This window comes from Cynara cardunculus (genome assembly GCF_001531365.2).
Source record: "Cynara cardunculus var. scolymus isolate 2C chromosome LG 5, CcrdV1, whole genome shotgun sequence".
In the NCBI taxonomy this organism is placed as follows: domain Eukaryota; kingdom Viridiplantae; phylum Streptophyta; class Magnoliopsida; order Asterales; family Asteraceae; genus Cynara; species Cynara cardunculus.
In genome coordinates this window covers 30,303,039-30,314,988 of record NC_037532.1, presented here as the reverse complement: position 1 = coordinate 30,314,988, position 11,950 = coordinate 30,303,039, and the positions used below count along the sequence as shown (strand labels likewise).

Sequence of the window (11,950 nt, the reverse complement as noted above, 5' to 3'; positions counted from 1 at the left end):
AAACAAACCACATGACGAAAACCGTGATATACCCTTAATCATGTTTTTTTTAATATAAAGGTGGTATTTCATAGACTCAAATTTCCCTTTTTGCAAGGCCACATGTAAACAGAAGGTTAAAAGTACAACTTTTTATTGCACGTCGTACATATAACTTTGAATCTTCTAACTTTTACTTTTAAAACCATTAAACTCAAAATCTAAATTATGTAAAATAATAATACCTTTCATAAATATTGATTTATTTAGAAAATCTAAATATCCATTTAGGGATGATGATTTGTCCCGACCAGGTGAGGAACCCGGTTCACCCGACCTGAACGGGGACGGGGATTCCCCACTAAAACGAGTCCCGGGGCCGGGGCCCCCGGTAGAATCAAAATAAAGAATAGGGTTTGACCGAGGACGGGATAATAATCCCCGTACCCGCCGGGGACCGGGGCCGGGCCAGGGGGATGTTACTACAAACCGGGGCCGGGGATTACAAAAACCCGCCCCGTTGCCATGCCTATATTCATTTGATGGGATTTTTATGAGATTTGAAATCAAATTTTAATTTTAATTCTAATTCTATGTTTCAATCTATTGGATAAGGGTATATATAATTATTTATTTATTTATCCATTTATCTATGTAATGACTTCTCCTAGTGACATCATCCCACGCTCGATGATTCATTCTCATTGCCAGATAGTCAATAATCAAGTTGAAAAAGAACAAAACTGCTTACCGTACTATCAAACGATATAGCATGTACTTAAATTCTCGTCCTATATACATGTAATGGCTATTACAAAACAAAGTAGATGATGGAAATCTTAAGTAACGAATTGCTGTTGCACCGTAACTTTGACCGTGATTTCCGATTTTCATCTCATAACTTCCAAGTAATCAAGCTTCAACCTTCGACTTCGTTTTATATTCGATGCTATTAGAAGGATGATCATTTTTGAAGGGTAATTTTTGGACATTGAAATAATCAAATAATCGCCCACAAGATAGTAATTGAACTTAAAAATATATAGATAATATTATATTTGATTTGGGATCGTCTGAGATAAAGCAATTTTTGCGAGATCATAGACTGTAAACCGTTTGATGAGGTTGTTTATCTCGTCAAATCTTGACTGAAAAAACACAAAATCTTTACAGGACCGAATATTCGTATAAAAGCCAATTGAATATTCATAGAAAAACACACGAAACGTTTTTGGTGTGAATCTTAACTTTCATCATATGTCTTGCTCCCTCATTAAAATGTTTGGTCCCACGAGAACCCTGACTTATATTACATTTACTCTTAAGCTGAGTGCTGTTTTTCCAAATCTGATTATTTTTAGAAAAAAAACTGACAAAATAGTCAATTTAGACTCTCCAATTCACTTTAGAGTCACCTGATATGTGTTGAGAATTCAACACATAATGCATTTCGTTTACGCTTTTTAGTCAAAATTAGTTTCTTTTCATTCTCACTTTGAGTCATTTTGAATTATTTCTTTATACTTTTATTATGGAGCTAAAATATTGTGGTTAAACTTGTTGGGATGCAAAGATACAAGCTAACAGAGAATTTTTGTTAAAACAGCCTGATGCTACAGCATTGCAGCAACAACTACCAGATACGTGCACGGTTTTGCGAGGGCTTAACGATTAAGCTGCTGACTTTTGGATGCTGAATGGAAGACAGCTGGAAGACTTTTTTAATCAGGGATTTTTGAATTAATATGTCTTCTTGTACTTAAGATTCCCTTTTATTAACTTTTGGACATTAACTAGTGGTTAATATCTTTGTTGTTTACTGCAAGACTTTGTGTATAAATAGTGGGCTTAACCTTGTGATTTAAACACACTCTTTAACATATATCAAAGATCAAAATCAGCTGGTTAGGGCTGATTTTGAGAGAACCTTTTGAGAAATTTCAAGTTCTTGAGTTTTAAAGCTTTCATCTTTTAATTCTTGTCTTTTAATTTCTTATTCTTTATTTTATGTTCTTTTACGTTTATTGTTATTTACTTTCCGTTATTTAATTTCCGTAATTTACATTCTCGCAATTTATATTCTCGTCATTTACATTTCCGTCATTTATTTTCTCGTTATTTACTTTTGTGGTAAATTTAACGGGTGCACCTTTAAATTGAAGCAAATGCCCACAAAACTGCTCAGTGTGTTATTAGCCTAATTTCGCCCGCCATTCAAGAGATTTTATAAGTTTTTTAGTTGATTTCGAGAGACTTTTTTAAGTTTTTAATTGATTTCAAGGGCTTTATTTTACTTTTGTGGTAAATTTCGAATGACTTTTTTTGGGCATTCGAAACTTGAGTAAGAAGTAAATCTTTTTATAGTTTTCTAGAATTAGAAAGTCTGATTTTGTATAATTTCTCAACTCTAAGGATTTTTGGGCATTAAAAAACCGTTGCACCTTTCATATCCAAAAAATTTATTCTAACAATTTTACATTTAGCGAGTGCATGGAAACCCGCTCCTTTGGCTGTAGGTTCGCCCTTGCACATAATGCCTCTTTTTTCCGTTCTTTTAATTTGAAAAAGTGAATTATGCAAGTTATGTAATTTCCGACAAAAAATCTGTTAACGAGTTTAAAAGATGGATATGAAACAAACGTAAGATGTCTCATTAACTATTTTAGTTGATTTCCGCTTGTTTTAACATAAAAAACCAAATTTAAATCCTCAAATTTGTCTTTTTATGTCATCTGATACACCAACTACATTTGCTTTACAACAAGGGTACCCGCTTGCTGTCACGCAGTCAAGAGTCCCTCTCTCTCTCTCGACCACTGTAATTTGAAAGCCTGTACGTATATGTCGCCATATATATGTATACCTATACATACACACTTTACTACACTATCTATATCTATATATACACACACTCCAGATCTCAGTGTCAATGGTGTCTTGTCCACTAAAAATTGCCCTTTTTTCTGCTGCTCCCTCAAACAATCCCTCTCTGTAAACAGTTTTTTCTTGGAAAATTGAAAGTTTTCCCTCCACCCAGAAACAATATCATGGAAACCAAATCGAATTCCAAATGGGTTTTGTTGTTCTTGATTATAACTCAACTGGGTTGTCAACTAATCGATTGCAGTGTCACTTATGATAGCAAAGCCATTGTTATCAATGGTGAAAGAAGAATCCTCATTTCTGGTTCTATACATTATCCAAGAAGCACACCTGAGGTACCCTTTTACCATTTTTGATATATAGATTTGATTAATGTCAAATGTGGGTAGTTATGATGGAGTTGAATTTGTGGGGTTTCTTGATGAAATTGTTTGCAGATGTGGGAAGATCTTATAATGAAGGCTAAAGATGGAGGACTTGATGTGATTGATACTTATGTCTTTTGGAATGTTCATGAACCTTCTCCTGGCAATGTACCTTCTTTTTTCAGATAATTTATGATGCAGATTACATAAATTCTCTGTTTTTTTTTAATTAATGAAGTTTTTGGGTGAAATTTCAGTATAATTTTGAAGGGAGATACGATTTGGTGAGGTTTTTGAAGACCGTACAAAAAGCAGGGATGTATGTTCATCTTCGAATTGGACCTTATGTTTGTGCAGAATGGAATTTTGGGTAATTTTCTATGTTTTCTTGATTTTAATCCTCAAAAACAAGAAAATGCAGTTCATGCAGTGGGCTTATAAGGGTTTAACTTCAATAGAACTCCATATTTGACATTTTGTAGTCAAACAAATTACTCTTTTTTGGTAACTGTGGGTTTCCGGAACAGCTCACACCCACCTGAGCCCAGGTCACCGCCCCGCCTAGAGTCATAGGTGAACCTCTGTGGAAAACAGCTTTGACAGGGTCAGGATTTTAACCCGAGGAAGATGAGATTTCCACGGCAACCCGAGTGGTTAATTACTTTCTTTTTAGTACCCAAAACTCATAGAACTCGCATTAGAACCCAGAAAAATTCTGGAATCTTGCATTGAACTATTTGAATAAGATGTCATCAAAGCATTTTAGGGTTAAATGGCTTTATATTTCTGGGTCAATTTTGAATATGGAAAGTGGCAAGATGGACTTCCAAAAAGATAGAGATTAAAGGGGTAATTTTATGATATGCAGAGGATTCCCAGTTTGGCTGAAGTATGTTCCTGGAATTAGTTTCAGAACAGATAATGAGCCATTTAAGGTCACAATTCTCTACCTTTTAGTAATACAATCGAAGCTATGAGCGAAAACCGTAACTTCTGCTAACTTATTTGCAGATGGCAATGAAAGGGTTCACCGAGAAAATTGTGAATTTGATGAAGAGCGAAAAGATGTTCGAATCTCAAGGAGGCCCGATTATTCTTTCTCAGGTATAAACGATAGTGAATGTTAGTCTTGATTTTCAAAACTTCATGACAAAATTCAATGCTTTTTAGCTAGTTTTTACCAAACATGACTATTTTATCAGCTAACAGCTAGCTTATCTACCAACAACCACTTTATCAAACTAGTTTATCAACCATAGCCTAAATGTTGTTTGGTGCAGGTTGAGAATGAGTATGGATCAGTAGGGAAGGCATATGGAGGTGCTGGCCATACTTACATGACTTGGGCTGCAAATATGGCCATTGGATTGGGTACGGGTGTCCCGTGGGTCATGTGCAAGCAAGATGATGCTCCTGATCCTATTGTAAGCTATCCGTTTGTCCGATTGGGCTTGGTTGGGTCGGCCTGGGCTGTTCCTTTTTGCAGCCTGACCGAAGTATAAAGCTCTAAGCATGAAATATCTCTTGAAAACAAAATTGCTTACTTTTTTCGGGTCATTGGTGACAGATAAACACGTGCAATGGTTTTTACTGTGATGACTTTTCGCCGAACAAGCCTTACAAACCCGCACTCTGGACCGAGGCTTGGAGTGGATGGTATGTTACTTATATTTTGAACTCCATTGAGATCATATGTTCACTGATCAAATGTCCATCTCTTCAGGTTTTCGGAATTTGGCGGTCCAGCTCATCAGAGGCCGGTTCAAGATTTGGCATTTGGTGTTGCTCGATTCATACAAAAGGGTGGATCATTCATAAACTACTACATGGTTGGTTTACCCACTTTATGCCAATAGGGAAAAGTACGTTTAGAAACCTTAAATATTTTGAGAACCAAGGAACCAATATTCATAATGAATATTCATGATATTTATAATGAATCTTCATGATCTTCATTATGAATATATGTTTCTCAAAATATTTACGGTTCCCAAATGAACCTGCCACTATGCCAATATCACTTTTAAGTAACACCTGAAAACATGTGTGTTCGGAAAACAGTACCATGGAGGCACAAACTTTGGTCGTTCCGCTGGAGGCCCGTTCATCACTACTAGTTACGACTATGATGCTCCACTTGATGAATATGGTGAGGTTAAAACTATATATTTGGATTTTGATTTCAAGTTCAAACCATAACTTTCTGAAATCAAATTCCCAATACACATCTTGAGAAATCCATATTTGACCTCAAGATTCAAACCCATCTCTGTCGATTATAGAATATGTGGAACCCCATCAGATCACTCTCCAAAGAGCTCTTGAAGAGAGAAGATGATTTCAACATATATCGACGAGAAATGATCCAAGTCTAGCCAGTGTGGAACTCTTGCATGCCCCCTCCAACGGAGGCTAGAAGGACGCATATTGTCCTAGAGTATCGAGTCCCTGGAATGGTAGACCTTGGATACCATGTTAGAATATAAGGAACCCCACTAGATTTTTCTCCAAAAGAGCCCTTGAGGAGAGAAGCAAGGTTCCAACATATATCGAGCATAAATGGTCCAAGTCTGGCTGATGTGAGACTCTTAACACTCGAGTGTCAGAAATGTTAATCTTTTACTAATGAATCCGTATAGGCTTGATCAGGCAACCGAAATATGGCCATTTGAAGGAGCTTCACAAGGTCATTAAGCAATGTGAGCCTGCTTTAGTTTCAGCAGATCCCATTATCACCTCTTTGGGAAGCCTTCAACAGGTTCTGATCTTCATATATATATATATACACATAACTACAATACATTTTCCCCAAAAAAACTGGAAAAAAAATCCTTACTAAACAATTAACGTTTTCCAGGCGCATGTATTCTCTCCCAGATCACAAAACTGCGCAGCCTTTCTCTCAAACTACGACCCGAATAATGCTGCAAAAGTGACGTTTAATAACAAGCACTACACTTTACCTCCTTGGTCGATCAGCATCCTTCCTGACTGCAAAAGCGTTGGTTTCAACACAGCAGAAGTACGTAACTTTGATCAAGGCTATGTTTGGCAAATTAGTTGATAAGCTAGCTCTGATAAATTAGTCATGTTTGATAAAAACTAGCTGATAAGTTAGATGACAAATGATAATGACCTAAAAGTTAGGGTCTTTGATCATTTATGTAAAATATAAGGGGCATAGTTAGAAAAAAGTGGAAAAAAAACCCCTAGAGCTTATTCAGAAAACTAGCTTATCAGCTAACAGCTACCTTATTGTTGCCAAACATGGCCCAAGTTTACACTAGCTATTACCTTTATACACATCTTTTTTATAATGCTATAAAACCGGTGCAGGTTGGAGTTCAATCCAGACAAATGGAAATGTTACTGAGCGATTCCAAAATGTTTTCTTGGGAGACATATACCGAAGATGTAACCAAAGCTGATGAGAGCTCTGTATTCACTACAACGGGTCTATTGGAGCAAATTAATGTCACAAGAGATGCTAGTGATTATCTTTGGTATACAACTAGGTAAGACTCGTATTTTAAGGTATCCTATTGACGTTAATCTTATAAATAACGAATATGGTGTTTTATTTGGTATAGTGTTGATGTTGGTTCATCTGAACATTTCTTGCATGGAGGGGAGCTCCCAAAGCTTTTGGTGCAGTCATCCGGTCATGCTCTTCATGTGTTCGTAAATGGAGAACACTTAGGTATGTTAATGGGATATTGGTTTTCTACTTAAACCCTAAACGCTAAACCCTAAACCATAAAGCATTTGTAGGTTCTGGTTTTGGAACTAGAAAACATAGGAAAGTTACGTACAAAAAAGAGATCAATCTACGTGCCGGAAGCAACAAGATCGCATTACTTAGCGTGGCCATGGGATTGCCGGTTAGATTCTTGATTTTCTACTATTTATATTGGTTGCAATAGAAAGACTAAAAAAGTTCTATTTTTGTGAAGAACATCGGAGGACATTATGAAACATGGGAGACTGGAGTCTTAGGTCCGGTGGCTTTGTATGGTCTTGACCAAGGGAAACGGGACTTGTCATGGGCTAACTGGACTTACCAGGTTCGACTACTTTGTTCTCCCACTTTAACTTGATGTTTTTGATTTTACCAGGTTTGACTGTTTGGTTGGTTTTCCATTAAGTCCTGTATGGATAAAATTGTCTGTCTAAATTAGATTTTTTTTTGCTTGGGATGGTTTTTTCGTAGATGGAGTGAGCATTTTTCTAATTGGGAGGGGCATGCTCGAAAAACCTTGGCTTTCTGCATAAAGCTCCATCCTAAAAACTTACTGAATAAGTCACTTTCTATATATCATTAAGCCATTTCCAAACTGTCATGTATAGCTGAGTGAATAAGCTGTGAGTGTCATTAAGCTGCTAACAAACAGATCCTTAGTTTCTAAGCTTATCAAAGAAGCCTCGCTTGGTATGCTATAAGGTAGCTTTTTGGAAAGCTACTTTAGATAGCTTATTGGGGCTTCTTCACTCATTTCCAATTACGCCCCTTATATTTCGCTTTTTAGGTCATTTTGCATAGTTATCTAGTTTATCAACTAGTTTTTTGAACAGGTTGGTCTGAAGGGAGAGGCCATGAATGTTATCTCGTCAAATCCTATGTCTTCTATCAATTGGAATCAAGATTCTTTGATTGCCCAGAAACATCAACCATTAACATGGTACAAGGTATGGCAAACATACAAACAAATCATCATCGGTAAAAAGCTTCATATGTTATGAAAAACTTCATAACCACGTTGAACTTTAGAAACGATAGCGGAAAGGAGAAATCTTTATGTGAAATCACATACATGCCGAGCCTGCATTCATCTCACCCCCAACCCCGCCTCCGGATGAGATATAATGGGCTTGATTGGTTTGGTTTCATAAGTGGATTTGTCCAGTTGACAATGAAAACCAACTTAATTTTGTTTTCAAAACAGTAATCAATGAATCAAGCCATAAGGGTCCTAAATTCTTTGCAGGCTTACTTCAATGCACCTGATGGTGATGAGCCATTGGCTCTAGACATGAATACTATGGGAAAAGGTCAAGCATGGATCAATGGGCAAAGCATTGGCAGATATTGGACAACTTATGCTACAGGTGATTGCCAAGGGTGCCATTACGCTGGAACCTATCGCCCATTGACGTGCCAGCTTGGGTGTGGTCAACCAACGCAGAGATGGTAAGACCACTGCAAGACATGACACAAATTCTATCTTTTTTGGTAACTGTCGGTGTCCGTGCCCGCTTGCACTCACCTCGACTAATCCTATGGGTCCTGAAGATAACAGCCAGAAAAATCCCAATGGCTCTAAGGAAACTCTAATCCTATGGGAAGGAGACCCAAGGCCTGACCTTTATTTGTCTGTTGAGCTGGCCCCAAGGTTAATGTTATGCACATTTACTGACAGATTAGGTATTGTTTCAGGTACCATGTGCCAAGATCTTGGTTAAAACCGACAAATAACTTGTTGGTGCTTTTTGAAGAACTTGGCGGTGACCCTATTAAAGTTTCACTAGTTAAGAGATCAACTAACTAACACCAAATGTGATAAAGAGGATTTAGCCTAGTTCCTTTAAGGGATTCCAAATTGTGAGCTTCGTGATGGAAACTAGTCCTTTCGCTCTTGTGGAATCTGGAACGAGGTGTTGGGTTTGATCACCAAATGGGTGATGGGAATGGTGTGATTTCTGTAAGTTGTTTATGTTATAATGGGGGAAAAATGAACCCCCAGATTAGGTTCTTGTTTAGGTAGATCATATAGTGGATAACATTGTTCAATTGAGTCCCAGTTGTACTTATGCTTTTATCTTGGTCAATTTTATTTTTTCCATCTCTTTCATCATCTTTTTTGCACATAAGGTGTTTGTAGTTTTGTTTCAACAAGAGATGGCACCTGATGTCTTAACAAAATCAAAATCAGACCAATGCTTCAAGTCCTCTTTAGTCGATGGCTTCGGGTTCGGTTCTTGGAAGAAAGCTATGGAGATAGAATTATCACCGAAGAACAAGCTTGGTTTTGTTACTGGAAAGATGTTAAACCTCAAACCGATTCTTCTGATCTTGTTCAATGGCAGCATGCAAGGACATGGTGACTTCTAGAAATTGGTTACCTACATCATGTTAACCCTAAAAAACTACCTATAACCGGTTAATAAGGTTTTAATTAACAAAACTAAATCAGTTTTACCGTTCCCAAACCCTACGCCATTAAAATCTATCGCTGCCCTATCGTAGGCTTCGGGTTTTTTTTTAACTTTTAAACCTTCATAGCTGTTTACAAGTAGTTTTTTAGTTAAAAGGATGAAAGTTACCGATTTCTAAAAGTTTGATGACTTATTTAGTTATCTATCTAAAAAACTGTTTAAAGACTTGATCATTCAAAATGAGAAAGTTCAATTGTTTATTTATTCCAAAAAAATTTTAAGAACTTAATATTTTAAAATGGAAAAGTTCATTGGGTTACTTTGAACTTCTTCTATTAATAATCTACTAAAGATATCCAGAAAGACCTAGATGCAATGGCGGATCCAGAACCTTGGCAACCGGGACACGTTGGGCTCCGCAAACACCAAGGCAGGACGATGCATCAACTTGATGGCAACAATGCTTTTCCACATGGGGATTTAGATTAAACATCCTTTAGGTTTGGTTTTTATATGATTCTACATTTGTTGCAGACTTAATAAATCTTTATATGGATTAAAACAAGCTTCTAGACAGTGATTATATGCGCTCTTTGTTAAAATTGGCTTCTGATGAAGCTAAGTGACAAAGAGCACTGTGTTTTCCTAACAAAATGGAAATCAGTTGCCATTTTGTTAGATCAAATTACTAGAAGGGATCATTATGTAGCAAAATCTCTTCATTTGTTTGAAGACATGTCCCTAAAAGCACATTATTCAATTAAATTTCAAGCAAACAAAACGAAAAGTTGACAGAAACATATGAAAGAGAACTAGAGGATCTTAGGCTTGTTGGCCTAAGTGTTTATGAATCTTCTAAAGCGAGATACGACTAAATTTGGATGAAGCAAAATCTGAATCATGAACTTGAACCAGAGTTACCAGCATGTTTGATGATCGTCTGTTGAAGTTCTTCTTTCTTTGCACCCACGACCTTGCTGACCGTCTTCCCATCTTTCAGCAACAAGAAAGTTGGCATTGCTTCCACACCCCAATCTGATGCAATTTCCTGCAATGCCCAAAACAAAATCATTCCAAGATTGCCTTCTATAATCAAAAGTAAACTCTTTCCGATTTGTTTCTAACAATGCAAAATACTTCAAAATGTAATAATGTTTGGTTTAGTTCCTATTTAACGTAACAAAGGTTTTTTTTTCCTCGATCAATATAACAAAGATTCAAATTTTCTTATTTTATACCCATTTTGACTTGTGGCCTGCTGATCTTGTAGCATTTGACAACATACAATACCCGTTTATCAAAGGTTCACGGAAAGATGGATGATGAACTTGACATCCATGCCACTAAATATTACAAAATCAGCAGGTTTGTTTACGTCAAAATGGACATAAAATTGACATAAATGTCATCAAATGTTACAAATTCAATAGATTAACGGTTAAAACGACATCTTGAAACTTTGTAACATTGATCAAGAAAAAAATTGAATGTTATATTTAAGAAACCTGTTTGTACCTTCAACTCATCGACATCAACTTTGAGGAAGAGAACATGGGGCATTTTTTTGGCCAGCTCTGAGACAAATGGAGCAATGGCTCGACAAGGTCCACACCAAGAAGCAGCAAAGTCCACAACTATCTGTACAGATATTACACACTTGTTGGGTAAGAATTAAGATCCATTCCAATAACAGGCATCAGACATCATAACTAATTTCTGTTTATCAGTCATCAAATCGAGTGGTTAGACAGTAAACATCATCATTCGGGTCGATTAGCATATGAATCAACCTTCTGTAGATTTAATTGTCTCTACAGATTCCTTAATGAAATGATCTTTTCGCAGAAAATTGCTAACAGAACACCGTAAAATCAAAAGCACGAAGCTGATATGGATAGGAATCCTAATCAGAACAAAAGGAGATCGATAATAACAGTAAGCCATTGATCATTCGAATAATCACATTAGTGTTGACGATCAAAAATCATAATCAACCTAGGCGTATGAGATAGAAATCTGACGACATGACTATGAATCATAATCAAATCGACATAAAAACTCAAAAATTAACACAAGTATGATTGAATGAATGCATGAAATCTGGATAAGAAATGAAGCACAATACCAATTTGTTCTTGCCGTTTTGGAGTTGTTGATTCCAGGCATCAACAGTGTGGCAACTAATCACCTGTCCTTCTTCACCCATTTTCAAAATCTCCCAAATTCGAAGAACGAAGAAAATTTTCTGTTTCGCTTGCTATCAGGAATTTTGTTTAGGATGGTGCTGTATCGCCCCCCTACCATGCTAATATATTCTTTTTATTTATATATATTTTTATTTTATTCTTTATCTTAATTGATATTATAATATGGTCTTATGTGATTTTAAAAAAACGATGATGTTTTTATTTTTCATAAAATATAAATTTGAAGATATCATAAAAAATTTGATAAAAATATATCGATATTAATATCAAATTAACTATTTAAAATTCTTTATTTTTTGGGTAATTTTTAATTCAATTTTTTATAATTTAATTTAGGTTCAACAACGAAGTAATTTATATTTG

At 36.1% G+C, this 11,950-nt stretch overlaps 2 protein-coding genes across 2 annotated transcripts; one reads left to right on the top strand and one right to left on the bottom strand.

Moving 5' to 3' along the window:
- The first annotated feature begins 3,026 nt into the window (after positions 1-3,026).
- Positions 3,027-9,079, top strand: LOC112512983 (beta-galactosidase 3-like). The gene is made up of 18 exons (XM_025119109.1): positions 3,027-3,197; positions 3,300-3,395; positions 3,485-3,597; positions 4,096-4,162; positions 4,239-4,331; positions 4,508-4,651; positions 4,795-4,883; positions 4,951-5,056; positions 5,289-5,376; positions 5,867-5,985; positions 6,085-6,249; positions 6,564-6,742; positions 6,818-6,927; positions 6,999-7,108; positions 7,181-7,291; positions 7,800-7,913; positions 8,213-8,415; positions 8,662-9,079. Exons 1-18 carry the CDS (start codon positions 3,027-3,029, stop codon positions 8,771-8,773), a joined length of 2,190 nt encoding a protein of 729 aa, XP_024974877.1. The 3' UTR covers positions 8,774-9,079.
- Positions 9,080-10,086: 1,007 nt separating this feature from the next.
- LOC112513588 (thioredoxin H1) lies at positions 10,087-11,586 on the bottom strand. Its single transcript, XM_025119893.1, has 3 exons — positions 11,506-11,586; positions 10,896-11,018; positions 10,087-10,428 (listed from the first exon to the last, which is right to left on the bottom strand). Exons 1-3 carry the CDS (start codon positions 11,584-11,586, stop codon positions 10,279-10,281), a joined length of 354 nt encoding a protein of 117 aa, XP_024975661.1. The 3' UTR covers positions 10,087-10,278.
- Between the last annotated feature and the right edge of the window lie 364 nt (positions 11,587-11,950).